This window comes from Plectropomus leopardus, chromosome 2, assembly GCF_008729295.1.
Source record: "Plectropomus leopardus isolate mb chromosome 2, YSFRI_Pleo_2.0, whole genome shotgun sequence".
In the NCBI taxonomy this organism is placed as follows: Eukaryota; Metazoa; Chordata; class Actinopteri; order Perciformes; family Serranidae; genus Plectropomus; species Plectropomus leopardus.
In genome coordinates, this window is record NC_056464.1 from 21,587,103 (window position 1) to 21,602,565 (window position 15,463).

Sequence of the window (15,463 nt, forward strand, 5' to 3'; positions counted from 1 at the left end):
GATCAACACGATATTAATAATATGACAATATATCAAGAAGAATAATACGTTGTCTTTTACATCACCTCTACATACTGGCGGTATTGTGCTTTGATAAGACTTTTGCAACTAGAACACAGATACAGAATTTTTTTTTAACAGCCCCACAAAACTCCAAGGATTTCAGCAAATAACTCTCCCAGAAAGAAAATTCACCTCACCTCATCCTGCAGTCGAGATAAGAGTGTAATGAAGTTGAATGAAGACTCCTCGACTCGTCGGGCACATGTGGAAATGAAAAAAACTAAAGAATGAGAAATGAAATTAGGTGAAGCTCACTCATTCATTGCACAGTCAACAAATGCAAGCCGTACCTTCTTGGGTACTGATGAGGACATGTGAGCCCACACACACACACACACACACACACACACACACATACACACATACCTGTACTTCTGTCTTTGTGAGGACCCTTGTGGACATAATGCATTCCCTGTACCCTTACCCTAACCCAAACCACTGTTTTACCCTGAACCAAACCCTTACTCCAATCTAAACCTGATTCTACCCTGAACCTTAAAACTAAGTCTCAACAAAGTGGCCAGCTCTGGGGCTGAAAAATTAAGAGGAAGTGCCAAAAACTGCAGTTCCTTGACTGGCCACTTGAGGCTGGCTCCAGAAGTGAGTCAATACTCATTAACCCCCATGCTAAATGTCCAACTTTGCAGCAGAAATAAACATGTTTACAGCTTGATACAAGAAACGGTTTTGGTCTCTGTAGCTTATTCATCCCTTTTGTGTCAACTGTACAGAGGTAAAAGTTTACATAACTCATCTGTTTACATTTTATTAAGGCTTAAAGTTACATATTATTAAGGGCGGTCGAAATGTCTAACTTGAGACTTCAAAATGGGAGTTCTAAAATCAATGGGTGATGTCACGGTAGCTACGTCCATTATTTAAAAACTGTCTATGGTCTTAAACCTCAAATAGGCTTTTGAAAAAGTGAGCACCGACCAAAAGGTCCCCACGTTTAAAAAATGTCACTTGGTTGTTAAAAATGTTTGGTCCCCACTTGGTTGCAAGTACAAGAATTGACCAATCTGACCACCCATACACACACACACAGACAAACACACACACACACACACACACACACTGCATAGCTACACACATACGCAGAAATATATTAGATGTATGATCTCCCTTTACTGTGTATCATTGAGGCAAACTCGGTAATTATAATTTTTATGTATGCAGTGTATATACAGTATATATATTATATATATATACAGTATATATCTATATATAAAGAAAATAAAATTTAAATGATGAAATGATAAACATGCACTGGACAAACATAAGCATGCATTTACATGATGAGACCTGAAATCATCACCAGTACATTTTAAACGGTAGATGATATACCTCTACCACTAACCACTGCCACCACAAGCCGCCCGAACATTCCTCTGCACGTCCGCCTACACTCATCATAAACATAGATACATTCTTGTACAAACTACACAGAGTCCAGCTGTTGTTCTATGGAGCACTGCAACACTTACAGATGTTGGTACATGTACAGTGGAGTAAGCAGTATGAGAATTTGTCCCACTAACAGGCCGCTGTTGTGTGAAACCATCGTGTTGTTGTTGCTGCATTGTTATTTAAAGGCATGGAGGGCTCTTTTATGATCTGCTGTCTATGGTGAGATAGCTGTACATGTTCCCTTGATTATTTTTACTTTTTTTATTTTTTGTCTTTTGAAAGAGAGGTCCGTGTTGGCAAGTTTCTCTTCCACGAGTTGCGGCAGTATTCCAGAGGAAAACACAGAGATTTAGAATGCTGCATGAAATGTTCTCCGGAAAATTGACATTTTTTTTTTTATATGTTTGGGAAATCCTCTCCACTTGGCCTCTGGTGACAGTTCTGTGTCGTATCTGATTTGTCCGCTTTACTCCTTTTCTGTGTAAAAAGTGTCTCTGTTAGACTTTGTATCAGTTCCTCACACTCCCCGTGCTGGATAGTTCCTGTTGTATGGTTGGCTTTGGTTGCATAACACGCACTTTGTTGCTCCACCCGGGTCTGCTCAGCAAGTGAAGTCTTCAAAGTTGCCCTGGCCCGGGTGATGAGGTAGCATGTTGCCAGGATATGTCGATGGTGTACGCAGGTTCTCGCAAGGAGTCTGAGAGAGAAGCGAGGAGACAGAGAGAGCGGAAAAAAAGACGAGTAAATAAAGTAGAGAGGAGGATAACGACAGAGAAGACAAATGATCAGCAGGAGAGAAAGTATTGAGATAGAGGGGAGGCAAACGTGCAGAGAGGGAGTCCTCATGCTTGGAGTAAAACAGAAAATAAAACGCATTTGAGAAAACCTTAAAGTCGTAAACTCCCAGGGAAACATGACATGAGCAACAAGCCGAGCCAGGTAGGAAATAGATCCCAAAGAAATACTAAAAAATGATGAAAATAATGAAGATGGATGGAAAGAAGTAAAGCAGGAGAACAGATCAGAGGAGGAGCTTTCTCTTTTTTTTCTCTACCAGGGCTCAGACTTACAATTAAAGTGAACTGGCTTCATTTACACTTGGAAATAAGTGAGCTGTCACACCTTCCAAAGCTCTAATTCTGGCCTGTCCCTGCTGGTCCCGTCCACCAGCCTTTGATTAAATTCAAGCCGCTTTCCGCTCTCCTACTTCTTTCTCTCACTCAATTTTCTCTCCCTCTCATCCCAATCACCATTTCACTCTCTTTCCTGTCTCTCAAGTCCTCCCCTTCCCTATTTTCTTCCATCTCTATCTCCTCACTAGCTCCTTTACTCTTCCCCACCATCACCACCGTTGCCACGGCTGTTTCGACCCCTTCAAACCAGCTGCAGTCGAGACCAACGAGGACAAAGAAGAGTGTGCCCCCGTCAAAGAAATGCAATCTGACACAGTGAAAATACTTAGCAGCAGCCTACTGACATGGCGTTTCACATCATCCAGGCTCAGCACAGCTCCCCGGTCATTGTTGTTGCGGCTTTTGTGTTTCTTCTTCACGCATCGGCACAGCTTGTACTTGATCACCTGAAAACAGGAGAGGACACCCGTTAATGACCTTTCGGGATCAAAACACAATATTCAAAAAACTCTTCTTTTTCTATATTGGTCTTCTCATGGTTCAGGCCCACACATGCTTTGGAGTTGGAACTATCAGGCAAAGTAAAATTCAATAAAGAGATTGATTTTATGCATTCACTAATATGTTTCCTCCTTGAGGCTGCACGAGCAGGTGCTGCTTTTTCGTCCTATCCACCTCATACACAAACACACAAGTCTAAAATCAACAGATACACAAAAATCCTTCTGCGGACTGGTAGAAGAGAAGGCATAGAGGAAGCGTGCAACACAGAGTTACCCTAATGAGAAGGGACAGCGACATCCTGACTAATCTAAAATATAATACATCCAAAATGTTAATGTATTCAGAGTTGCTGCTGCTGAGATGTGTGTGTGCCGCACAGAGATGGGCTGCAGGACTGTGAGGGACACAGCGTTCGTCACGCTCGCTAAAACACATCCTTGTGCGGATGGTAGAAATTGTGTGAAAAACTCCATTTTGTGAGCAAGTAATTCCAATAATACAGGAGCAGTACACATTTCCATAAACAATATAGATGTTGATGTGTGAGAAAGGCTCCCGCTGATGATGTGAGATATTTTAAAAAAGGAGATATTTCACCTCATATAGATAGTCAAAGAGTTCAAGAATAGTGAGGATGCTGGCTCCAATGAAGAGACCCATCTGACCTCCAATATCACCTGGATAGACAAAAAAAAGCAGAAATTATACCTGTGTGTAATACACCGACTATGGTTAAGTATCCCATACAACCCCACTTAAAAAAATTTGAAATGTCTTTAACACAAAATAAAGAGGAATGTCATCTCTGTGCATTCACACGAAACAGCTTTGAAACATTTTTATCAAGGTCTGAAAGGTGAGAAATGTAACAGAAAACATAGATGTTGGGGGAAAAAATGTAGTTGAAAAGCCACGATAGATTAAAGAGACAGTTCTGTGTCTTCTGGGACCTGAATACCTATTATAAAAATGCAAGCGCTTGCGTAACTGTCACTTTGGATAAAAAGCATCTGTCAAGTTGCATACTGCATATTATCTATTCCCATGAAAACACTTGACAGCCATTTCCTTACCCAGAAGGCCTGCCAATTCGTAGGCTTTCTTTTGTTCAATGGTTTCGTAGTTCAGCGCCTCAAAGTAGATATCCAGAACCAGAATGTTATCACTGTAAACAGAGGGAGAAGCACACCGTCTTAAAGTCACATATTCAAATGTCTCAGTTAATATATATACATTTTTTTTATCAGTGTCCTCAGGCGGCTAAAAAGACTGGTGACTCTGCTACTTCCTGCAGATAAGATGTATCGAGTTGAGCATATAACCTGCTGTCACTAGCTAATTTCCCCTAGGTGGGTCTGGTCATTGAGGAAAACAAGGGAAATTATGACAGCTGTTTGATTTTATGTTGTATTAATGTCAAAAACTCAGGACTTCAGCAGAATGAAAAAGAATGGGGATTAGTTTGAAGGCTGCAGGGCAAAGCTGACTATTATTTTGATTCCTGAATATCCCCTCTGTGGGCCAAATCAGTCTTCACAGCCGACTGGAGTTGAGATCAAAACTGAAACTCGACTTTGTAGTTTCTCTTTTCTTACGTGGCGCACTGTTTTATTACTTAAATTTAAGTCAAGACAAGTGATGATCTGTCAGTCTTAAAAGAAACTCTGGTAAAGCCGGGGGCTAAGTTGAAATGCAAATTATAGCTGATAATGTAGAGATGGAGATGTGCTAATACAAAATGAGCACACATCTGCTGTTTCTTGCTAAGTGTGGGAGATAGGCTATACTTGCAGCTCCTGCTGTTTTACTGCAGAGGACTATTAAAAACACATAAAACCTCCTTAGTGAAAAGCAGGAAAAACAATCATCATTCACTTAATTCTGTAGCCTGGTGAGGTGATCTGGGTCAGTGGTTCACAGCCTTTTTTGTCAGATATACACCTACAGCCCTGACACATGAACTTTTCACATACCTGTTCCATAGCAGACATTTTGACTTGAAACAGCAGGAAAAACACAGGTGGAAAAACTGACTTTAGTTAGACCCCTTTCCATTAATGTCCTTTTCAGTGAGCCAGTATGTCCCTGGACCTGGCTCACCTAAACAGCCTTCATTAATGCTAATTACATCTGAGCATTTCCTGCTTTGAGTCGAACTGAATGTAAAACTGAACATATAACACTATTAATTATATAAAAGTGGATAATGTTCAATAATTAGGGATGGTTTGATGAAGTTTTTATTCATAGACCATCACTACTTTGAGTTTCAGAAGTTGGATGTTTAAGTTGAATCAAGTATTTTGACAATTATTCATAACTTTTAACATTAACTAATAGTTTTAACCATGGATGTAAAAAGAGAACTGGATACAGCGTTGAAGGTGGGCCCATATTTATTACTATTACAGTCGCTCAGTGGTACATGAAGCCAAAAAAGCTTGGTTTCCAGGGTAAGGAATTACCTGGATCTTACACAATGTGGGGGCCCCCTGCTAACATCCGCCAGCCAAGCAGCTAATTTGGCACCTGAGACAAGTTTCTAAACTGCGTATACTTAAATGATGTTTTCTCTGGCTGGTAATATTACGTCTGACCCCTCTCACATGTTATTTGAAGAATATCAGGTTTTGCCATCACACAGAAGATTTAGAGCCCCACACTCAACTAGTTTGTTCATCAGTCCGTCAACCTATTAAATTATTGTATGGCTTCTAAGTAGCCTGGGTCGAACACTGACGGTAGGTATTGAGTAAAATGTTGCACTGCATCCACGTGTTGTAATGGTTGTTATTATTTCTAGTGTTTGTTGCATGATTTTGTTGTTTTGTATTTTTTATATTTATGTCAAACTGTAGACAACCAGGGGTGCAAGACTGATTTTTTTTTTTTTTTTTCCAGCAAAATCAAATCACATCAAATCAAATGAAACTTCTGGTGTAGTCCTCCGCTTATGTAAATGGGAATAAAATTATTTAATTATGGTCAGTATTATATATAAAATCTGTGAAATCCTACCATAATTGCTCACAGGATGACGAGCAAAACCATGTCTGTTTTGACAAACTTGCAGCTGCAGGTTAGGTTTGTAAACTTGTATAATTGTCTCATTAAATTTGATCCAAATTAAAAAAAACATGATGCTTCACACACATCTTCCCCTGGCAGCACAGATGATCTTTACCGTCAGCACATTTTCAAGATTAGAGTCAACAATTCAGTCTCTTGCCAAATGTCTCCCCTTCTGTTCGTGACTTATGACGGGGATTAATGGCTACAGAATTGTTTTTGCAGAACAGTATGAGGCTACAGTAAAGTTGACCTTTGACCTTTTGGATATGAAATGTCATCACTTCATTATTATGTCCTATTTGACATTTGTGTGAAATTTTATCATGATTAGCCTATGAATTCTTTAGTTATGGCCAAAAATATGTTTTGTGAGTTCAAAGTGACCTCTGACCTTTGACACTCAACCACCAAATTATAATCAATTTACTCCTTCGAGGCATTCTTGAATGATCACGTTCACTAAAAAGGGATGGATTGAACGCTATTGCTAGCGCAGAGTCATAAAACCACCCCAAAACCTGTAGGCTGCAGTATGAAAGTGCTGCCAAGTGGTCATTGCTCACCACTGATGTTAAAAATGCCCATTTTAATGCATTTATTTAACAAAAAGTAAAATATTTATCACTGCATCAACAAGCGGTGTGGGCACATCTAGCAAACATACTGAAATTTCACAGGAACAAATGGCGTGGGGGTGTTTTGCTTGGTTGATAATGAAAGAGGGGGAACTGAGGAAGAAACATATACATTTTATTAATGTCCTTTAATTATTTATTCAGCTATTGGCAAAAAAAGGCACCTGTGTGGAACACCATGAGTGTGCAGAACACCAGCAAACTAATATTTCAAACAGAACTCAATTTTTTTATCCAATTATTAAAACAGTTTATCTTTCACATTTAGCTACATATTTCAATCAAGCATCCCAGACTTGTTGAGTTGAGCTTCTCTACAATCATTCCACGTACCCCCTGACAGCTGCAGAAGTAGTTACCCCCTGGGACAGAAGTGCCCCTGGTTGAGAATCACGGATGTAGGTGGTTTTTCATCTTGTTATTGTGACATTCCTGGACGTTTTCACCTGATTTGTGGGTGGACCTGTGTGAGGCATCAGCCTGCAGCTTGAGTGACGCTTCCTCACTGTGTTCTCATTGCTTAGTAAGTAACCTGCACTACATCTAATCAGAGCTGTGGTCAAAGAGCCGATATAGCGCTCTTTCTCTCTCCCTCTCCCTCTCCCTCTGGATGTGTTAGTGGTTCCCCGTAGAAAGACACTGTCACAGACTTCAGTTTCACACCACTAAACACTGTGCAGCCCAGACACCAGAACACTCCCAGCTAATGCTCATCAGACTGACATTGCTTGGAAATATGGCCACTCAAAAAATGAACCGGATGGACTCACATCTATCCACAGGGAATTAAATAAAACTTTCAGCAGTGAAAGGTTTTTGCAGCACTCTGACTACATATGGTGTAATTATCTTGTCCTCAACAGCTCTGCTGGGAATGGTAGATAAAAGATTCAACTATTATTACACCCTCTTCTCATTTCCTTGAACTACTTTTGATCTTTTCATTAGATTTGGCAAAGAAACAGTACATAGTTGGCTGATTAATCAAGTCAAACTTTTAGTGGGAGATCCTTACTCTATTTCCTTACCTCAGTGGAAAAAAAACAAGTTTTGGGAAGTTAAATAGTTACAGCAGTTACTGCTTAGCCTTTAAGCGAGCTGCCAAATCGACCTCAAAACACTTGTATCAAGAGAGTTCCAGTGCAGCTCTAATTTTTTTTTTCTACTGACATGGTTTGAACTATTTTAAATTAAATATAGGGTGGTACTTCAAGGTCCTTATAATCAAGACCATATGATGTTTGAGACTTGTCAGAACTGTACGACAGTAGCATTCGCCCTAAATAAAGACCAACTACGAGTGCAATTTTTGTTTTCTCAGACCGGGAGGAACCTGGTTTTGTTAGATATTCTCTGACTAACAACAAAAAGCTGTAATAAACTAATGATTCCCTTTCTCTGAAAATTGTTAAACCACATAGCAAATCACACACAAAAGTTAAACACAATTAAAACTGAAAGAAGGTCTGTGGGAAATGGCTGAAGTCAAGATCACAATGTTATTGTGATTTTTTTCAAAATTCATTTGTGTAAAAAAAAAAATCAAAAATGATCAAGTTAATGTTAAATATTTAGTAGGAATCACTGATTACGACAACATAATTTGTAAAAAGAATAACATGACTGTATCATACTATCTCAAATTGACTCTCCAGAAAGTTGATAAACAACAACAACTTCTTGATTGATCCTCTAGCACTAGAAAAAATAATGCATAACACTAAAAATCTCCCTCAGAAATTTGTTTTGTTTATTGTCACTTCAGTGTCACTGTGCAGAATATTGTGAGTACAGAGTTTGACATTAAACTGTTTTAGGCTCATGTGCTGAAGTTTCTTGTGTTCACCTTGAATCTAGAGGTTTATGTATGAACATAATTTGGTAATGTTATGACAGTCATGGTCTAATATGCATAGCAAAGAAGTGAGATGTGAAAACCCAAAACCTCCAACACACTTAAAGCTGAGAATGGAGACACCCTGTGTACAGTAGTCAAAAGAAAAATCATATTCATTTTTATAGATTCTGGAATTTGTCAAGGTGCGTTTCCATTTTTCTTGTTTTATGCACATTTTCAATTTGTGCAGAAAAGAACATCAGTGGAAAAAAATGTCAAAATATTGAGAAAAAAATGCTTGAAGTGAGAAAAGTTGAGAAGCCAGCATGACATGGTTGACTGGATTTCTCAAGTCTTCTAGTTTCAGATGTTACCATCATCATCACACTAGCTTTAACACTCAGCCTCTTATAGACAGGAATGTTGACCGGCTATTAACATGATAAAAAAAAAAAGCATTATGTATGGACCATAATTGCATTGCGATAAATGCATTAATGTTGACGGCCCTACTTTAAAACATGAATGTGTGTGGGGGTGCTCTTTAATCACAACTACTGAGGCGCACCTAAATGACAGTCGGATGACATCAACAAGTGTAATTTTAGCTTCTATTTGTGTATCAGCTCAGCAGTCAGCAGTGCATGAAGTTATACTGAGCAAACATTGATAATGTGTATAACTGAACTAAATAATGAAGCTAAAAAAAATCTCATCACTGGATAAATAATACAAAAGAATATTACTTACGCTATATACTGCTCTGTTTTGTTGAATTTCTTGGCGAGGTATTTGGCTGACGCTTTGCTGGGAATTTTGACAAAGGACATCTCTTTCCCATAGCGCGTCATGTTGCACGGTGTCTCGCACACACAGTAGTCATTGTCTCTCTCAACAAGAAAGTCTGAAAAATAGATAAGGCGGGAGACAAGGAGGAAGGAGAGATTCAAAGAGAGAAGACACTGGGACGGATAGATTTATCATCACCCCAGGATGATAAACAAAATGCCAGCAGAAAGGTGTCTGAGAAAAGTTGCGAAAAGACGCCATGAGGAGACAGCCCAGAGACCCTTATAAGAAATATAAAAGATATAAGAAACACAGCGACAGAGTCAGAGAGACAGCCAGTGTCATAAAAGAGTGAGAGATTGAAAGTCAATAAGAAAACAAGTAACAGACATGAAAGGCCTGAAAGGTATCAGTTGATGGAGAGACAGGAGAGTGTGAAAAGGAGAGCCTCAGCGGCAGGCCTGAGGTTTACTATTTGAGAATGGCTACCATCAGCGCTGAAGGAACACTATTATCTGTTATCAGCATGGATCAGGGGGCTTGGAACAGCAGGACATACACACTGAACAGAGCACATGCACACGCACACACGCACACGCACGCACGCACGCACGCACACACGCACGCACACACACACACACACACACACACAGCATGCTGGGTTATCTCCTTACCCAAGGCAGGATCTGCACACTCCTTGTACTGCTCCGGGGTGCAGTATGGAGCATCTCCTAAGGACAGGCAGGAGAAACACTATGTTCTCAGTGTGAACAAAACGAGGGAGAAAGGGAAGAAGACGGGGGGTTTTCGAAGAAGCATAAAGGATGACGAGGCTCATAATTAATTTTGTCTCATACTGTCATTACCGCCCTTATCAGGACTGTATATTCGTCACAAATGTGATCCCATCTTGTAATTGATTTCATTAACGTTTTGTACTTCCGACGCCTCTTGTCTACACTTTCAGTCTGTCGCCCTCGTCTGTGTCGCCCTCTCCATCTTTCTCTCTGGTGGCAGTTGAGCCATCCTTCTCCCCCCGACAAAGGAAAAAAGACATGTCCTAAATGTAGAGGAAATTATTTCCCAGCTGCAATTATTCACTGCATTTTTCTCCATACTCTTTAAAAATCCCTCCAATGACAGGGAGATAGGAGAGATGAATAGGAGTGGAGGATTTTAGCTGGGGGAGTTCTCTGTAGACTCACATTAATCAACTGCACAATCACTATAAGATAGCAGCTAATCCTGATTATTACACAGACAGATTGTCTGGCTCTCTATGGGCAAACACAGAGCTGAAAGTGACCCTGATTGAAGAGGGAGAGAGACATTTACAATTATTGGACAGGTGAGTGCAGGTTAACGGGGGCCAAATTCCAATGTTTCCTCTGTGCCAAACTCCTTTTCAATTTGCCATCTGAGATGCCACATGGTGATTAAATGTACGAGGTTAGACAGCGAATGCCAGCTGTAATCACTGCACAAACACAAAGTGAAAATAGTTGAGTTTTCCGATTCACTGGAGTGTGAAAGTATCTGATGCATCTGCGGTTGCTGGCAAAAAGCAGTTTGTTCCTTAAGAATTGCTTATTTGGCAACACATTTTTAAAAGAAAGTGCTTCCAACAACAACAAAAGACAGTATAACATCTTCATCTTCATGAATAAATGTGGATAACGTGTATTTGTATCCAGCAATGAGACGCCCTTTTAGTTCATACCAGGCATGTGGACCATCCTGCAGTTGCAGTTCTCCACCAGGTATCGTGTCTCACAGTCAATCCGACACGCTGTGATGCTGTAAGTGCTGAAAAAGTCTGAGTCCATCGCTGTGGCCTTGCAGTCTCCCCACGGTGGAGGAAGATACGTCAGCTGAAAGAGAGAAAGAAGCAACAGTGCAGAACCACTTTAGTTATAGAGCATATTGTCTGTTGAACATTGTGTCCTGTGCCCTGTTAATGCAGTCATTTGACCTTGTACTTTCAGTCGATATATCTATATTAGAGGCCATTACACATTTATTGTATTTGGCACAGAAAATGAATCTCATTCTCTATGGTGAATACATGTATATAGTGGTGCTTATTGTGGGAGTTTCTCTCCTACGCTTCTCCTATTCCCAGTCTCCCTCTGTGCTTTTATTGTGCTGCCCACTCTCCATGCAGGAGCTGAATAGTATCAGCTGTGATGTTGAAGTTTACACTCAAAACAGCTTTGCTGCAGGACAGTGTGGTGCCGTGTTCTTTCTGTTTTGATCTGCAAATGTACATTTTCTATCACTCCTGTGCGATAAAATATCCACTTAATGTGGACATGTAGACATTTCTGTCAGTCAAACACAGAGATTCAGAGAGCTTCTTCCCTTAGGCCATGAACTCTGTCCTGACCTCTGTACATCCTCGACCTCGTCTACCACACTGTGACTTTAGAGTTTTATATACTGAAACGCTGAAAAACCCATTTACACACTGTGCCAACGTACACTTTTGCTTATATTTGTATTTCTTTATCTCAGATTTTCCATCCCTTATATGTCTTATTCTGGCCATTAAGGTTCCTTATTTTAATGATTACTCATCATTGCATACCAACATTTTTAGGACAAACTCAAGAGTATGCTGCTTCACTGCACATATTGTCTGTGCATGTGACTAGGCCTGCAACAAACAATTAGTTTTATTATAGATAAATCTGTAAGTTACTTTTCTCTATTAACCCTTTTAACACTTGGATCAACATCAAATTTTATCATCAGACGTTTTTTCTACTGGCATTTAAACCTCTGAAACCTGAGAAAACTGGTTTGGTTTCTTTCAGAAAACATGGGAAAAACATAATGAGCAAGAAATGTCCAACAAAATAAAAAAAAATTGTAAAAGGTGACAAGGAAATTATCTAACACTTTTTTTTAGAATAAATCAAACCAATGTGCTCATATTTTAAAGGGTTAATTATTTTGTAAACAATAACTATGAAAATGGTTAAAAACAACAACAACAATTTGGCTCAAGTTGACATATTTAAATGGTTTGTTTTGTAAAGCCAACATTCAACCTCATAGGGTATTAAATTAATTATGAAGGAGGACTAATATAAGAAGGCTTTCACATCAGGGACCTGAGCCAGGATCTGAGAACACCTGATAAATAAAGAAACATATGTGATGGTAAAAACAACAATTACAAAAAAATCATACATCAACGTACATTAGAGCTTCATTACGTTGTCAGCTACAGAAAATAAAGGTGCTGTTATTTTCCATTAAATGTAAAGTTATCCATGGAATATTACTGCGAATATTTCATTACACAAAACAAAATTCCATAGCTTTTCCAAAACTTTTTTACAAATTCCACTACTTTTCAAGGACTGGGAAATTGTATTGCTAAATTTTATGTGTTTTCCAGGTTTTCCATGAGTATAGGAAAGCTGGCACTACTAGTTCCTCCATCAACATGGCATCTGATTGTTATAGATTCAAAATGAGAGGAAAAAATCTAAACCACAGAAAGAAAAATAATTAATGAAGAAGTAATGCAGAAATTGAGATACATAAAGTAGGACAAATTTAAAAATATATACCTCCTACTCCTAAACAAGCCTCAATGAGTCTTGTTTATGCTTGCACCACTCTATTCATGTTGAAAAAGTGAACTGAAGTCACTCCAACAGAGAGCTTTTTGAAATGTACATACCATATGAAATTATTAGCAGTATTTATTTAGATTGCAGCTATCTTAAACAAAAGGACACAATTTGGTGCATTAAATGAAGAAAGAAGCCATTAAAACAGCCCCTGCGTGTTTCCGTCTCATCAGTTCAAACAGTGCATCGCTGATGGCTCACACAGCAATAAATTAATGGCCACTGTTATGATTTAGGGACCAGCTTTTTACAATCTGTACTGGAGTGCAAGAGGCAGCCACGTGTGTCGCGCACTGGATTTGGTTACTAATAACCCAAGGCGATGTTCAGCAATATGCACATACAGCGTTCATACACACACACACACACACACACACACAGCACAGCACACTCAAGTAAAGAAAGCTCTGACCAGAATCCAATCAGGAGATTATGATGATTCCTCTGCTTATTTCCACATCAAGGACATCTCGCAAAGTCAAACAGAACATAAAAACCATCAGAGCTGGGTAAAATGTGGTAATCAATAAAAGGTGCTTGTGTCTTTATTCACCTCATCACGTAGGCTGGACCTATTGGAGGAGCTGTGTGATTGGGAAATGACTCTCTTATGCTCAGCTATTTCAATTTTTCTGCTTTTTTTCAAAGGCTCTACTCAGCCATCCTAAACCACCTTGTGGCAACATTACTTCCTATTGGTTAAACTTCTGCAAAAGCTTAATTCTGCAAGTGTGGACAAAAAAGAATCTGGCGTAAGAGATTTTGAGACATCTTAGCGTGCTGTTTAATGACCATGAAGAAGAAAACAAATCATATTAAAGATTGTGACCTCAACTCCCCCTTCGTTAGTGGGGTGAGAGAGAGAAAACGAAAGGGTAAGAAGCAGGAAAAAAAGGCAAGAGTCAGCAAGACGAGGAGGATGGAGAAGAAACATTCTGTTCTTTTTCTTTTTATGTTAAGTAGGGAGAAATTGCAGATTTTTCTTTTGTGGGATCATGGTGAGTGACAGTTTGGCCGGCTGAAAAGACCCCAGCAGTTTTACACTACAGGACTGCTGAAGCAGGCAGTTGAATAAATGTGAGCAAACTGCATTAGATTAATGAAGAGTGAGCCTGCCAGCCAGTGAAATAAGTAAATACAGAGAGTGAGAGAGTGAGGGGGGGATCATATTAGAGAGACAGGAATTGTATTAGACGAATTGTAATGACTGTTGAAGAGTGAAAAAGTAAGGGAGCTAGTGAGAAAAACAAAAAGGGACAGTTTCCTGCAGACGCGACATTGGCAGCATGCAAAATCCTGCTGCAGCCTGCCGACACTGGAACACACTCACTGGTAGTGTGGACGTGGAAGGACTGAGATCGCTCCCAAATCCATCCTGTTCTCTCTTCCATTCATTATGCATGGTTCTGTAGCATATTAAGGGCCAGACTATATGATTTTTTTCTGGCTTTATGCTTGCCATCGCACCCACAGAATTATTCACAGTACAGAGAATAACCTACATACACTTCGTTTCACTGAGCAAAACAGACTTCCACACGCTGACTGGGGAAAGTTTGGATTTCTATATTAAGGGGCGTCTCCATTATTTATTTATTTTCAATTTTGTAGTATTAAAAATATTCTGGAGCTTCTGTTTCTGATTTATTCAAATCTGAACATTCAAATTTTGGTCTAGGTGTGTATGCAGTGGTGTTTGCCTTTAATATGGCCTTTTCACATGAAAACATCTTTAAAATATACAGAAATAAAAATGCTATATATATCAAAATTCAAGCAACTGTATTCAAGTTTTTTGCCGAAATCTACATTTTACAAAATAACACTGAACACATCATGAGAACATCATAATTTAGGTAAGCCTAATACTCATTTTTACTGAACTGAATGCATCTCAGTGTACCTCAGTGCAGCCTCCGTGAGCTGCCACTGGCTGCTTAGACGTAACATTAACTAGCTCTCCTCCTGCTAATTTCAACACAGATTTGTTGTCTTCTCTCCACATACACTCCTCTGATGTCTACTTGAGTCCACCACAATTTAACATTTTCCATCAAAGATCGCATCCCCTGTTCTGACTGTTCTGACTTATTGTTTGTTTTAGTGTACTTTTAGCATCCCCCTCAGGATGTCGGCCTAGGCAGCCGCCTTTGTCGCCAAAGGAAAGCAGCGACACTGTGTATTTTTTCCCAAGCACTACAACTTTTTTCCCGCATGACCTGACACAGGTTTCTGCATAATGTTGTTGCTACGTATAAACCGACGTACTGCTGTGGCCGCCACATTAATGCAGTTGCAAAAGACACAATAACAAGCAAACTGAACGATCAAGTCGGCGAAACCAGCAATGCACGTGTGCCGTGAGGTAAAACTACT

The 15,463-nt window shown here is 39.5% G+C and overlaps 1 protein-coding gene across 2 annotated transcripts in view; it reads right to left on the bottom strand.

Annotated features, from left to right (window-relative positions):
• Positions 1-1,434: 1,434 nt before the first annotated feature.
• asic1b (acid-sensing (proton-gated) ion channel 1b) overlaps positions 1,435-15,463 on the bottom strand; it is a 199,405-nt gene continuing 185,376 nt past the window's right edge. For both annotated transcript variants that reach the window (XM_042495665.1, XM_042495656.1), the window contains 7 exons: positions 11,164-11,314; positions 10,118-10,174; positions 9,405-9,558; positions 4,184-4,275; positions 3,708-3,787; positions 2,951-3,052; positions 1,435-2,170 (listed from right to left, as the gene is read on the bottom strand). In XM_042495665.1, the coding sequence (XP_042351599.1) occupies positions 2,075-2,170; positions 2,951-3,052; positions 3,708-3,787; positions 4,184-4,275; positions 9,405-9,558; positions 10,118-10,174; positions 11,164-11,314 (732 nt within the window). In that variant the 3' untranslated portion in view covers positions 1,435-2,074. The remainder of the gene's footprint in view (positions 2,171-2,950; positions 3,053-3,707; positions 3,788-4,183; positions 4,276-9,404; positions 9,559-10,117; positions 10,175-11,163; positions 11,315-15,463) is intronic.